This window comes from Pundamilia nyererei, unplaced genomic scaffold, assembly GCF_000239375.1.
Source record: "Pundamilia nyererei isolate P.nyererei 1_Seehausen unplaced genomic scaffold, PunNye1.0 scaffold00087, whole genome shotgun sequence".
NCBI lineage: Eukaryota > Metazoa > Chordata > Actinopteri > Cichliformes > Cichlidae > Pundamilia > Pundamilia nyererei.
In genome coordinates this window covers 1,942,458-1,957,834 of record NW_005187488.1, presented here as the reverse complement: position 1 = coordinate 1,957,834, position 15,377 = coordinate 1,942,458, and the positions used below count along the sequence as shown (strand labels likewise).

Sequence of the window (15,377 nt, the reverse complement as noted above, 5' to 3'; positions counted from 1 at the left end):
TTAAGTGTCAAACAGCTAATACGGAGCATATTTCATTTTATGAGCTTTTAATTTAATTCCACCGCCTCATATCACTGGAGCCCGTTAGCTGCGCTGCTAACGCCCGCTCCTCGTCTGAAAACGAGGGCCATAAATAAACACGTTTCAATTAGGCCCTTCACAGTAATAGGATATGATTCTGTTCATTTGCCACGTACGGATGGTGTATGTGTCATTGTGGCACAGAGGAAACAAGCTGCCGGGCGCTCGTGGTGTTTTTCTCCGGCCACGGATGCCCGGTGGTGGCTGGCTTGTGTGCATGGCGGGGGGAAGCCGGCTGGATTGATGGAACTGCCGCAGGGCCAACCCAACTGTAATTACAGGCCCTAATGAGAGGTTGCATGGGGAAGTACTGCAATAATAGTCCCTGTGTACTTAGGCATATCTTTGAGGGGGCTAATAACGATTAATTCTGCTCACCGAGGAGAACTTGTCTTAAAACAATTCAATATTTCTCCATAAGCCGCCTCCTGTCCTCCATTTCCCCCGAGCGACAGCTATACGTTGACTGCCTCGCGTGGGCTGCTTACAAGCAGCATTACCGAGCAGAATGCATCGCTTAAATCCTGGCAGAGATTTACGCTTTTGCGGTAGTTTCACAGTCGTAAAGTTTAGTTGCTGAAACTCGCTCAAAACCTAAAATCTGGGAGTGTAATTAACTCCAATTTGCCATCAGGTGGTTGGACGCAGCTGTAATACCACAAGTGATGAGCGCATCTTCCCACCAAGGAATTCAGGGCTGCTTTTTTAATCAAGCAGGCAATATTGCTGCTTCCCTGTGCAAAAGAATCCAAAGTAGATGAGAACAATTTCTGCATGAAACCCACGTAGGGCCCGCAGATAATGCGCATGACAGTGAGCTCACAAGACTTTATTTAAATAAGGCTGGCCACTCAACAGCTGTTTTATAATCATGACAAATAGTTTCCCTCAGCGCAGCGTGTCATATTAAACAGCTCCACGTCTAATGGTTTGGATAAACAGGCCCTAAGTAGCGTGGCAGGAGCATGGCCGTGTCTCCAGTGACAGCAAACCAAGCGCGCAGATAACTCCCGTCCGGACAGAGTGACTGAAGACACCGTTGCTGCGTAACTTCTCCCCCTTAATTCAATTCTTCAGCTCCGTGTTGTCCCTCTAACCCCCCCACCCCCGCCTGCTTCCTCATTTTTCTCCTCCTCCCTAACCTGCTGCTCCGCTTCGTACCAAAGCGCTCCTGACGGATAACAAGCCCGGCTGTTTGTTTGAGCTTATGTTGCCTGAGCGTGTTCGCCCCATTATCTGCGCATAAGCTAAATGCTAAATTATATTTGCCATTTTGTTTGCAGTGACATGAGGCATCAATCACCTCCCCTTGTTTTTTTTATTTCCTCGCCTCGACCCCCCCTTCCTCCTCTGAGCAGGAGACGAGGGGTTGAGAGGTGGGGTGGGCCGGAGACGGGGGTGGGGGGGACATAAAAAATTCATTACGCTTAGTGGCACATCAGCAAGGGAGAGATATGACTCCTGAGGAGGAGAAAGGGGGGAGTTGATAATGATGAAGAATATCAAACATAATGCGGCCCAAGTAGCTGCCCCATCCAATTTGTCCTCGTCGCACGCTGATCGCTTCCTCCGTGTCGGCGGGTAGGAAACAAGCGCCACAAGGACGAGGACTCCTGCACTGTTTGGATGCAAAGAATACAAATGACCGAGAGAGTAGAAGAGAAGGTAGTGACTAATAGTGAGGAGAAAGGAGCAATTTGTGCATGCGAGCGAGCTCGCTGAGCACTTTGAAGTTCTCTGCTGACCTGGCCGGCACCATCGGACCCACTCCACAGGGGCAGACTAAAGCAATAAGAGTTACCCTGTTTATAATAACTTACCACTGGAGAGCTGAGATGGCCTCGCTTTTACTTCGCTTCAAAATGAATCGAATGCACACAAATGCGATTGGAAGAGGCAGGGAGGTTACTTGTACACAGTTCATGTGTCAGGAGCTCATCTGTGTCTGTCAGAGATGGGTAGATGTCAGCAGAGGCATTGCTTCCTTCTCTTGACAGGGCTTGATCACTGCTCTTATGAGAATTGCGCGCTCCCAGGCTTCCCTCGCCCTGCTCTCATTTCCCTGTCTCTGACACATGTTCATTTGTGTGTCTCTGACATGCGGATCATGTTGCGCACGTACGGGGCCGTGGCCTTTGATCCTGAAAAGGCAAAGAGAGGCGCCCCGGCACCCATGAGGAGGATGCTCCACGCCCACAGGCGGAAGGAAGTTTCGAAGCTCGATTTGTATCGCCGCTAGTAGCGGACCATGCGGCTGAGTCAAATGTGTTCTCCTGTGTTATGATCAGCAAAATTGAAGTCTGCGGTTTTGTGCTTGAGTGCGAGACACTTACACGTGAAGAGGGGGCACAGGCGAAGGATCGTAGATGTACCGTCCCTGGGTATGTCTGTCGTCGATTGGCACAGGAGGGTGGAAGGTGGGGAAGAATTGTGGAGCAGCTGTGCGGGACAGAAAAGATAAGAAACATGAGCTGTTTTTCTTTACAGTTTATAAAAGTCCCAGTTCTCCTAAAATACGTCTGCAAGTGGATCCATTCCCTCCTCGGCTAATCTAAATAGCAGCAGTAATGAAAGGCAGTGGTTGATGGCTATCTTTCAGCGGACCCACCCAAATGAGACCTCATTAAACGCGCCGAGCTAAAAGCTGCGCCGCTCGAAAAATGTTAGCTGAGGAAGTCTTTGTACATGTCTCAAGGCTGAGAGAACTCAAAATAAACAGGGATAAATAAGCGTAGGAAAAGCAGCCAAATGGCACATTTCTCACCGTGCCAAGCATAATATGGTTTTGTACAAAGGATAACATTTGAGTACAACCACTGAAACGAACAAAATGGGAAACAAAAACATCCTTTTCCATCTTGGTGTTTTATCACAGAGAATCCAGAGGCTTCTTTCACTCTCCCCCCCCACCTCCAGATAAAACATTAAAATATTTGTATTACATGAGTTTTCAAGCCTTTTCTTTACTTTTACCCTCTCTATTTTAATTTTTACAGCAGAAATTGAAACTGCCACAACCAGGCTGACTTTGCACACGTACGCACTCATCGTCGAACCCTGACTTGCACTCGTTGTTATATAGTTGTAACTTGAAGCTGAATTTGTGTGTCGCAACCGTGCACCCACTGTTGGACGAGTCGAAACAAGCAACCAAAAGGTGCCTGCTTAAGTTTTGACACGTTAGGTTAAAGTGTGTATATCAAGGCACAAACAGCAAATGACCATTGCGCACGGATTAACTGCATCTCACTGCTAGAACATTAGCCACTTTATTACCTGTGTTACTGAGACCAGTGCCAAGTTGCATTATCATCCCCCCGAGGCTAAACATGTGTCAACATCTGTATAACGTCATGCAGCAAGTCTCTGAGGTTGCTAGCTATATATATATATTTTTTTTTATGGTTGTAAACATTTGGAAGCGTGAGCCAAAAGGGCACATTGCCAAACGGTGAGGTGCCCAACAGCTCCGCGAGTGTTGAGCCATGACAGATTCAGCTGCATCGTTGGGCAATACACCAGGTGTTGATCTCGGGTCTCTGCTTACCTCATGGCTCATTTATTTACTGGGTTAATCACTGCCAGCTTGGGGCAACAGCTACAATTGAGAGGTGGTCACTTTAGTTTTGCTTAGGCTTACAGCTTTGCAATGTATTGAGTCTTAATAAGAGAAATGAAGCAGCAGAAACCGAGCGAGAGAAAAATCTAGATCCTAAACTAAGTGTCAAAGATCTTTTTTTTCTGGGAAGCTCCAGAGCTTCAGTGATGATCAACACAAACAACCTGGAGCTTTAGCCTGCTTTAGTCTGTCTGCAGCAGGAGAGCAAGGCTTTCCGTTCAGTTCCAATCATTTATCTATATCTGGCTACAAATCAGAACAACAGTCATCTCAATGCGAGACTCAAGGTGCTCTATAGTGTAAGGTAAAAACCCTACAATAACATAGAGAAACCCCAACAATCAGACAATACCCTTTGAGCAAGCACTATTCCCAACAGTGGGAAGGAAGAAAGCTCAACCAGAAGCAGGCTCAGGGAGAGGCAGCCATCTGACGTGAACGTTGAGGAGTGAGGGAAGGGAGACAGGGCTAGAGGTGAGTGAAGAAGTGCGTCATGGGAAGGCCCAAGCAGTGCTCTTGTCTACCAGCAGCCCATCCCTTCATCCCAGCATCCCCTCATCCCTCCCGCCCTCAGCAGCTCTGGAATCAGCTGAGGTGAGCCAAGCCAAAACTGAGTCATCAGGAGAGAACTATCAAACAGACAGAGACGGAGTGGTCAGATACTTGCCAGAGCTGCATGGAGGAGGCTTTTACCACTTATCTCTGCTATTGTGAAAAACAGGATGAAAACCCACGAGTGCTTTCTAGAAGTTTGCCTAAGTTTTCTCTTCACTTGTTGAACAAATTTTCTGTGAAACTGGAGAACTTTATAGCGTACTGTTATACAGCATGATGCAGAAGTTGACTTATGACTTGGATTTAAGAGCTGTTTGGACAAGGGGTAAATATATATACAATTTCATCCTGAAGTCTGACTGGCATCCTTCTCACTCATCATTGCAGGGGTGCAAACTTTGCAACTTTGCCCTCAGTTTTAGCAACTTTCTTTTCTTAAAAAACAACTTGTGCGTCTCCACAGATGAACCACCCCATTAGAGCACGTCTCTAATGGGCTTAAGCGTGGTTTCTAGTGTATTTAAAAGTAGAATGGGAGGTAGAGCCATCAGCTTTCAGGCCCCTCTTCTGTGGAGCCGTCTTCTAGTTTGGCTTGAAGCTTTCCTTTTTGTTAAAGCATGCCATTATGGGCTGGATCAGGTGACCCTAGAGCAGAATCTGCTTTGTTTACTCTCCACAGCTCCACTCCCGGGCTGTCGGCCCTTGGCTGTCAGACTCGGAAATGAAGCATCAGGTTTACCAGCGTCTATGGGAGTAAAAGCTTCATGTTCTCTAATCTTACTCATCCCTGCCCACATAGCAGGAACTTTATTATAGCCTCTGTCATGTTGTGCAATAACAGACAGCTACTGAGGTTAAAAAAATGTGCTATCAATTTAAATACTCCACCCCTTCACCGCTGCAACGTACACCTTCATTCCTACATCCGCCGCTCCTCGTTGAATTACCCAGATCCCCCTTTTGTTTATGTCTCTGGAGCCACTCACTCAGCACAGCCCTGTACTGAAACAAGAGCCTTTTTCTCACTCCTTCCCTCCCTTCCTTCCTTCCTACTCTTTCTGCTGCCCACGACTTTACAGCATGGCAAACCATTCCGCTGAGGTTTATTTAAATCCAAGTCTGAAGTTTACTTTACCACGGCCCTATCTAAATAGAGCCTGCCACCTCTTTTACACCAAGCACAGCTCCCCATTAGCAAGGCAAACCGACCCGTGTCACTACAGGGAATGTATACAGTCACGAAGAACAGAGAGCAGAGAAAAAGAGGGGAGAGCCTCCATCCTGCAATCCATCTCCAGTGTTTCCTGTAGGGACTCCTTACTGTTTACTCCCAAACTAAATTGCCCCTGCTTCTCTGGATATTCCGGGTATTCTCTTTGTCAAATACAGAATACAGCTGGAAGGCACACGGGAAGCCAAAACACATGTCACCGTTTTTACCTTCCCACTGTGGCCACACACACCACGGCCGCTCGAGCATTCCTAAAGAAAGTGTAATCCTAACCTTTTTTCTCCCTGTTACGTATAGTTAAGTTAATTATGTTTTTAAAGCATGTCAGCCAATCAAATACTGAGAATCAGGAACTTTTTGTAGTAGCATCTTTCATAACTTTCAACTAATTCATTAGCTCTTCAGAGCTCCTCTCGAACATTTTAATGACCTCTGTGCAACTTTTCAGAGCAGCAGTGTTCATTTTTGTTTTGCCCCCCTCTTTTTTCAGTCTTTTAGGAGAAAGGATGGAAGGTATTAAGACATGATCACAAATGGGTCTTAATGAAAGGGCAATTAGAAGCAAACTTTGACCAGGCTCATTAATTCTAATTCACACAAACACTCTGTACTCAGGACCAAAAGCCAGCTTCCACCTCATTAAAGAGAGGATGGTAATTGACTTGTCCTTTATTGGACACTTGAATAATTTCAAAAGAATGGGGTGGGGGGTGGGGGGTGAGGACGAGGGGAGGATAAAGCCTAAAGCACATCATTTGCAATATCCTTATTGGTTAATCTCCTTTCATAGTGGAAGCTTTGGCACAAAGCGTCTTAAACGTGCTCCGGAACAAGCGTGAGCTGATACTTTTGCAGAATTTGAGCTGTCACTTGCAATTCTGATTTGGGTGTTGATAATACAAACAATTTCCCCTTGTTGCTCTTTTGTTGTCAACTCAGCATTGTGAGTTTATTGTCTTGACGGCAAAAACCTGGGCTCCTCCTCTCCCGCGGTGAGGGTTCACTGACTCTGCTCGCACAGAGTGTCACCCGCAGCCGAGGACGAAACACTCCACCATAAACGCTGCACTTCTCATCGACGCTCCACTGCGAGAGCACAAAGAGCCAGTGACAGTTTGTCATAAGCGACTAAGGCGGAGTGAGAAAAGGGCTGCTGGGGCCTGCTCCAGAGGTTTGTGAATTGCTAATGTGGAACATATGAAGCCTGTGCCGGGGCCGCGAGTGCCAGATTTCATTATGCCACCTCTTTCCTCGCTCGTGATCTCACTGTTCAGGCATGCTCGTCTGCAGCAGGGCCCACAGTTAGAACCCAACTCTGCAACACTTTGCAACGCATCAAAGATGCTCAAGACTTTGTGTATTTGCACGTTTAATAGCGCACGTGTGTGCCGCTCCTTTCTGGAAGTAAGTACAAGTGGAAAAGAAGACAGAGAGTGTTATACTCACTCCTGCTACATTGTGACTTCTAGAAATAGATGATGTGAAACCCAGACAGTGCTTTCTTCGATTGGTCCATTTGAATAACTTTTCAAGCTAAAGGAAATGAATGTGTTTAAAGGAGAGACTACAGTGGTCAGGTCTTTGTACAGCTGTTTTTCCAGCTTTCTTCCATTCCATCTTTTTATGGAATAAAGTCATCCATAACTGATTTGTCTAATAGCATAACCCCACAAAAGTCCCCATATTAGGAACTGCTACAATAGCTGTGGTTAACTCTTAGCTTTTTACTTTTTGAAATAAACTGAGCACAGGAAAATGCATTTGTGGGTTTGCAGGAATGCATTTCCTTACATCTGTGCTAAGATTATATGTTTATTTATTTGAAATAAATGTATTTAAAAGGAGAGGCTGTGACGCCAAATTATTCTAATGTATTGGTCAACGGCTAACAAGTCGTGAGTTTAAAATTCAATGGAATTTTATTGCTAATAAATCAGTCGACAAAGTCCAGCTCAGCAACATTCCTGACAGATTGGTCGATCCGATGCTATTTCGATGCTATTTAAGCCTGCCTACAGTTGCTGCATATCTGCAAGCCACTTTGCAACCCCATCTCCACCCCCAGCTTCTTTCATGGTGTGCTCCTCAAGCTTTGATTATGCAGCACATGGACACATACAGCTGGAGACACCACGTTTCTCTTATACTTTTTCTTAAAAGTCTGCTTGAACTTTTGGGTGGATGGAGTCTGTACGGTCACAAAAATTAGGCGTTCATCCGGACGTCCACGGGGACCCTTGCACTCACTGTTTGATTGCAAGCAGACGCTAAAAGACTCACTGACTTTTTTTTTTGCACAGACACAGAGCAGGAACAGGGTTTGTTGAATACAGGGCTGAACCTGTAATCGATATCATCACAGAGATTCTTAGTATTGTTTTAACTAAGCTAACCTTACAAGATTTACTTGCGACATTTGGTGCTTGCCAGGTGTTATTTTCGAACCCTGCTTCCAACATATAAAATTGTAAGAGTATTACACCATATTTTCCTCTTTATGGCATATCTGCAGACAAGCTTTACCGTGAGTACTCAGAGTCTGCTCGAACTATTACATGATTGGTGCGTTTAACACTTCTGATCACACTTGCTTCCAGAGATGTGACGCTGAGCCTCTCATCATTATCAGGCCGGCCGGAGATTGAAAAAAAAAAGCCTTCAACAGACTATCAGCAGACATAGTTTGGAAGCTGCCTCTAAATTCCCCCTGTGATCAATCCTTTCACACCCCGCCTCTCATCATGTTTGCTTACACTGAGACCTCAAGCTGTTTGGACATGTAAATAACACTTTTGGAGACTGTTTAGCTAAGCTCAATGGGAGTTGCTGTTGACTTTTGGAGCGCTTTGCTTAATTACAGGTCCCAGATTGTTTCAGGTCTAATGGCCTAATTACCGCTGTATAAATTAGCCTAATGTTCGTGCTGTGCAGAGCTTTCTCCGCTGTATGTAATGCTCGGGCACGAGAATAGAGAAAGATAAAAACAAGCCTTTATTCAGCAAAGACCAACAGTGAGAGTGAGGCAGAAGAAAGAAAGCAGAGAGGTTAAATAAAAGAAAAATGTTAAGTGTTGGCTTGCCAATCTCTCTGCCATTCATCATATGTACGAGGCTGGCAGATCACACTCTGCCCTTCCTCTGTAAGTCAATAGATTTTTTTTTTATCTTCTCTGCTGTTCGTGCTTTCTCTGTCTCTCTTGCTCAGTTGCTCTCACACCATTAAACACAAGCAGTCTTTCTTTGGGTAAAAAGCAATTAACACAGCGGAAAAGAAAAACAAGGCAGAGAACCGAACACGAGCGTGAAAGAGAGAAACGTCTGCACGATAACAAGCTTTCTGTTTGAGCATACATTCCATCGCTACTCGCTGTCAGACGTCGACTGAACAAGTCAGTCAGTGCCCGCAAGTCTGTGCATATTTGCTCTGAGACTTAATGTTCAAACAGATTATTTATTTGTTAAGTACTGGATCTTTTTATTTTTTCCCTCCAGGGGTTTACTTTGCTCAAACACCACCTGCAGGACATGCAACAATTCCCTGCCAGACTTTATCTCAAATTTTTAGAGGATTTACAGATGACTACCCATTAAAATATGTATCCAATTGCAGGACATTTAGACATAAGTTACACAAATAACTCAGCAGAGCTCCACATCTGCAAAACATTTACGAACCAGAGTCGTAATCTTAACAAATTGCACTCCAATCTAAGGATTTTTTAATGCTAGAGAGTGGAGCTAAGCACGCACACATCTCTGCCAGGGGCCCCCAGCACTACCCAACCTCAGCAATGCACCCTCTTTTTTTCTCTTCCCCTGTATCCTAGTAAGGTTATTTCACTGGGCCTCTCTGGAGCACCCATCTATCTCTTACATTTCCCGAATTTCTCCAGATTGGGATAAGCCCGGGAGTAGAACAAAGAGCTACGCGTTGGCCCTCTCCCCTCACTCCCGCACCCTCTCTGCCCTACTCCACCCTCCAGCCTCCTCTCCCCGACTCGGCTGAGAAAAGACGCAGCAGTTTACCAGCTAAAACTCCACACTACACCTCTCTCTCCCTCCACCTCCTTCTCTGTATCTCTTGCATCTGTCTATCTCCTTTTCGCCAAACAATGACGACTCAGATAAAAGGGAGTCGATTTAAACCTCAGGTTAACTCAGCAGGACTTGGCTACATTTATTTTGCTTCAGCTGCATGATTTATTCCACTTAAATTCAAGGCCAATACTGGGCTTGGAATTTTTTGAGATCTTTATTTAGAAAAGAGTCCACTGATGCATTTAAATGCCTGTATTAGAGAAAATGCACGATAAACTACTCTGATACAAGCCGAGGTCGTATTAGAGAGTGTGTTCACGACTGTCCATCCTGCATCAGGCTACCAGGACAGTCTGACCCTCTATGCGGTTCAGTGTCACATCACATCCTCAGGCCTCTATATGCAGGTGATACCAAAACTGCATGTGGCTGTGTGACAGTGACTGCGAGGTTAACACACCTGCATTCTAATAACACACAGACTGGACGCCGCCGCCTGGGGAAAATGGACGACTATTCAATTTTGACTCACGCTGAGAGGCCACTGACCGCAGCAAGCAATGTTAATGTAGTTTGTTCGCTAAATGCATTTGCTGGTAGCCATTGTTGCTGTTAGTTCACCTCTGGGTCTTGATTAAGAGAATAAATCCCTCACAGTGAGTGAAAAAAGCCCGATAATGTGACTTAAAGTGGGAAATACAATCTGAGAGAGCTTTAAGTATGAGCAGACAAAATGCATCACATTACTTAACCGCAAAACACTCTGTTCCACTTCATTTTTTTCAAAACATGACCTGGAATCTTTTCAATGTTCTTCTTCCTCAATAATCTTCAATTTTCAAATCCATGATATTATATAAATGCTGGTGTCAAAGAAATGCGTAGCAGTCCTGTGGCACCTGTGTCTTGACTTATTGCTGGATGCCAGGAGATAACGCTGCATGTTTAAACCTGCCTCTTCAAAATACTTTTTCTGCTAATGGAAAAATTATACTTTCACATACGTTTTAATGGAACACTCTCAAGAAGAACGTGCTAAATATAGTGTATGTGATGAACTGTCTCACTACTGACATAAACCTGGCACCGAGGCCACGGGCCACCATGCATATTTGTGATATGCCGGCAGCTTTGGCTGCAAGGTATTTGACGCCCTGGGAATGAAAACAAGCTGGCAAGTCGAAAGCCAACGTGAGTTAATTTTCATGCATTTTTCATGCTGTGAAACCAGCGGCTAGAACATGTGAATTAAGTCTAACTAATCATCCATTTTCATAACCACTTATCCAGTGCAGGCTATCCCTGCTGACACAGGGCGAAAGGCAGCGTATGACCTGAACAGCTATCGTAGGACTAACAGAGAGACAGATAACTCACATTTGGGATCACCCATTAACCTAACATGCACATCTTTGGACTGTGGGAGGAAGACGGGAGTTCCCAGAGAGAACCCATACACTCAAACTCCACACAGAAAGGCTCCAGCTGGCAGGCGGTTTCAACCCCATGGCCTTCTTTCTGTGAGGCACAAGTGCTAACCAATGCAGCACCACTTGATTGCCCAAATCTTTTATCACCATAAACATTCAAAACTACCAGTGCAGTCCTTTAAATATCTAGCCCAGAAATGGCTTTTTCTCCCTGGGCTGAGTGGCTGTTGCTCTATCTTCCACTGAATCCAGACATTACACAAAGTCTGCTCAGGTCTCTAGAGGTATGTGGCCATTATTTGAGGCGGGTGGAAGGAAACTACGTGTCACAGAGTAAAGACAAAGCCCAGTGTTACAACAATCAGACAAATGGCTCCTGGGCTCTGTAAGACCAAATACAGTTTGATGCCTCTGGACCATTTGGGTCTTATGAGTAAAACACCATCTGTAACTCTGAGTCTCCTTCCTCTTCACTCTTTGTACAGTGTGCTTTGCTGTCACCTTACCCTCTCTTTCACCCTCTCACTCTTGCATTGTATTCCTAATTCCTTCAGTTAATCCCAGTTTCTGTCTATCTCTGTTTCTTTGCCTCTCTCGTTATTCAAAGCACATCCTCCCCGATCTCTCCCTCTTTCCCTCCTCACAGCATCCCTAAACAAGGACAAAGTTGTAATCCATTTACTACACTGCTGTCAACAGATTCCACCCAAATAATCCTAAAAGACTCAGAACCAGGCCTAGGTACTATCAAGGGAATGGCAGGAACAAGGAGGCGGAATGCACAGGGGACGGATGCAGGAAAAGAGGGAGGAGTGAGAAGAACATACAAGGGGTGTGGAGGAGTACAGACGGAGGGAAGTTGTGTCACAGTGATTTGAGTCTTTGTCACGCAGGTGGCGCCCAGGGGTTCCCTCAGTCTGGGCAGAGAGACAAACGGAGGCCCATGTAAACCTTAAACAGGATTAACCCTGCCGGAGCGCTTTAATGAGACCTGAAAGTGCCGGGCACCGGAGAGCCCCGCTGATTGAGCCGCGCTCCAGTCGGATCCCAACGGTCCGCCGGCCCAGTGGCCCAGCAGTGCTGCTGCAGCCCCGTGGCCTACAGCTGCCCGCTCACACTGAGCCACATCAAAGCGGCCCGTCTGGGAGAACCCCGAGATGGGAGGGAGGGGGGGAGGGGTGGGCATGAGGGAGGTGGGGTGTGTGCGTGTGTGCACGCAGGAGAGGTGGGAGGAGGGTGCCTGGATGGAGGAATCCCTTATCTCGTCCTGAGAGGATGCTGCTCTGTGGTGCGAGATTGTCTGGAGCTGCCACCTGTCCCAGGCATCTTTGAAGGCAACACTAAAGCCTGTGATGGGCCTGACCTCCTTGAGCTCCCATTCTTTTATGTCTCTCTTCATTTTCTGCTTTGTTACACCCCCCCACCCCCTACACTCTCTACTGCTCTTCTCTCTACTTCTTAGCCCTCTGTCTCACTTACACCCTCATACTCAGCCGTGCCTCCCTTTCCGTCTTTCTCCTCTCTCCAGCGATATCTTCCACTTCACCACGCCGTTAGAAACATTTTAATTATACTATGTTCATCAGCCTCTTCTTCATGTAGAACAATATATACTTGTGACCCTCCAGAGACAAGAGCAAGATACGGGTTGTTGGCTGGAGGGATAAGGGTGCTTATCTTTGGCACTATGTGAGAGGAATGCAAATGAAAAAGAAAGTGATGAGATATGGATTCAGAAGAAACATGTCGGACTCTATCATACTGGTGAATACGGGGTAACTCAAAGCGGAGAGGAAAATCTTGTGATATTGTGGCTTTAACCGGAGAGCTGAGGAGAAGCCCTCATGGGTATTTAGTCTTCTTCTTTTCATAATTTGGTGCTTAATGTAAGCAGGAGGGAGTGTTTATTCTCCTTTTGGATGGACAAGACACAACAAATCTTCATTTTTAAGCTTTCCCGTCGACAAAGCGCCATTGTTCCTATTTGCATCTGCGACTCGATTAACCAATCACATTGGAAAAGAGGGTAAACACACTGGCAGATGATGCTACAACGGCACTGAGAAACACTGAGAACATCTTCAGTCCTCTAGAAATTCTTCTTAATTCTTCTTAGCTCCTTCACATTTAATCTCGTCATTGTTAATAGGAACTGCTACTGTTCAGAGATATGCCGTTTTCACACACACACACACACACACACATCAGCTTTGTGGTAAAAGCGCCGCATGACCTTAAGATGGTATGAAAGTGCATTCTTGAAGCACTTCAAACTCTGCTTAACCCTCCTAAATCATCAAGAACTACAAAGAGGCACATGCATGTGAGAATACTGCCTATCTTACGGTGCGAGATGCCTCTAATAAGCTGTATAAAAGGGGATCATCTGATTATCCCTGGTGTGCTGGACCAAGGGGCCACGGCAGAGCACAGGCCCATGTTGTTCTTTTTTGATGAAAGGAGGTGGATGGAAGGGATCCCTTTCCATCGCCTGCAGTGTGCCCCAGGCTTCTCTGTGCCGGCACACCACTGGGGGACTGCACCATGCCACCACGCTCAAAAAGCCAATATTGAAACAATCACAAAGACAAACACTTACCCTTGAAACAGGCACGTGTCCTCTCACCCCAGGCTCTCCTCAGTTGTTTGAGGGGGGGGGATGTTTGAACCTGCATCCAAGCCGGTTGTCACATTTAAACCAACAAGAGATCAGAAAGTTTGTTCGGTGAGAGCACTCTGCTACTTTTTTCTCCTCGTACACATGCACACACTTTATACTTTACATTATACATAGCGCACAGTGCTTCCTCTCTCTGCCACGTATAGAAAGGCCCTGTGCAGTCCATACGAAGTGAGCGACCAAGGACTGTAATTAACTGTAGCGAGGCCAGGGCCATTGTTGTGTGGATCACGTACAGTTTGATGACAGCTAATTCAGTTCAGTGGTCAGCTGCATTTTGATATAGAGGCAGACAGAATGACGCCAGGGCAGCGGCCGGCGTGCTACGGCCGAGTAGACCTGAGATCAGCTTGGCGCAGCGGTTCAGAGTTTAACCCCTGTGACTGGACACCCACCCCCCTCTCCCTATAACCATAAAAGCATGGAACAGGTTTTACACCACGGCTCAGCGTTCCCGGTAGCTTTCCCCAAACACAGGGCCAGTATGATCCACGCAGTCACCTTTGACCAGGATCAGAGAGCAGGATTCCTCCGGCCAAAAGATCCATACCTCCACCGCCTGTGCTTAGCTCAATTGGTTTCTGAGATCAGTCAAGGACAGCAAGGCTTTGGTGTGTGGGGATTAAGCCCTTGCAGCCAGATCTAGGCTAGATTTTTAAGGAGCTAAACCGAAGACTATTGAACTGATAGTTATCCATCACAGCCTGAAGATACTTGCTGTGCCTGCTCTGCCCAGACTAGATATAACACAGCAACAAAACTTCTCACTTCAGGGACGAAATTCTTTAGCATCATCTCTAAAGCTTTGCAAATTCACTGGTTGCATTCATCAACCATTCAGAGTAGTTTCAACATTTGTAAGAAAGCCATTGAAAAGCACGCGATTTAAGTCCCTCCATAGATGTGTTTAGGCTGGCAAAGAAGGGAAAGATGAGAAACTTTAAAAAAGAAAAAAAAGAGGATCCCTTTGGAGGAAGCAGAGATGCGTCGCCAGCAAGTGGGCTCACTGTTGCTGCACGACCACTGACCGGCTAATCAGCACACAATGTAAACAGATGTCAGCGCACAGCGTCGCATTCACACTTCTACACAATTAAAGATCTTAAAAAAAAAGACTTCTCCCTCATTAATCCTCATCTCAATCCTTTCTCCTTATCCTGCAGCAAAGCCTCATGTATTAGCGTTGTGGTAAGAAGGATATGGACTCTTATCCAGTGTTTGCCCAAGAAAAGCGGCTAAGACTCAGGCATCACCACGATTAGCTAATGCTAACAATAGGAGCAATGTTTCCTTGGTGCCTCCTCTTTTCTGCGCTGAAGTGGGTGTTAAAACCAGAGTAAACAGAGACTTAGGCCAGGGACATAAGAAGAGTGGGAGATCACAAGTCTGGGTGAATAGCGCAGATTTACTCAGAGTGCGAGGCCCTGAAGATAAACCCCTCTTTCGGTCTCTTGTGGTTGCTCGACTCCCACACCTCCCAGAGCTTCGCCACCATGTTAACGACCCATCGGCCAGGTGTGGTGAGGCTGCAGGTGCCATCGCATTTAGGCACATTAAGCACTGACACACACTAGCGGTAAGAGTAATCGGATTTACCTGGCTGTCTGCTGCATGGCGTGGAGCGCTGTGCAAGCGCAGCACAACGGCTTAGGGCCCCCTCTCCATCACACACACGCACACACCTGGGATGAATTAAGGAGGTGACAAAGCCCTCATAGAGAGGGACTGCCACAGGAGAATTAAG

At 46.2% G+C, this 15,377-nt stretch overlaps 1 protein-coding gene across 1 annotated transcript in view; it reads right to left on the bottom strand.

Annotated features, from left to right (window-relative positions):
- Window positions 1–15,377, bottom strand: part of gli3 (GLI family zinc finger 3) — a 96,292-nt gene that overhangs the window by 41,485 nt on the left and 39,430 nt on the right. Inside the window, exon 4 of the mRNA XM_005738903.1 lies at window positions 2,415–2,520. Within this exon, the coding sequence (XP_005738960.1) occupies window positions 2,415–2,520 (106 nt within the window). The remainder of the gene's footprint in view (window positions 1–2,414; window positions 2,521–15,377) is intronic.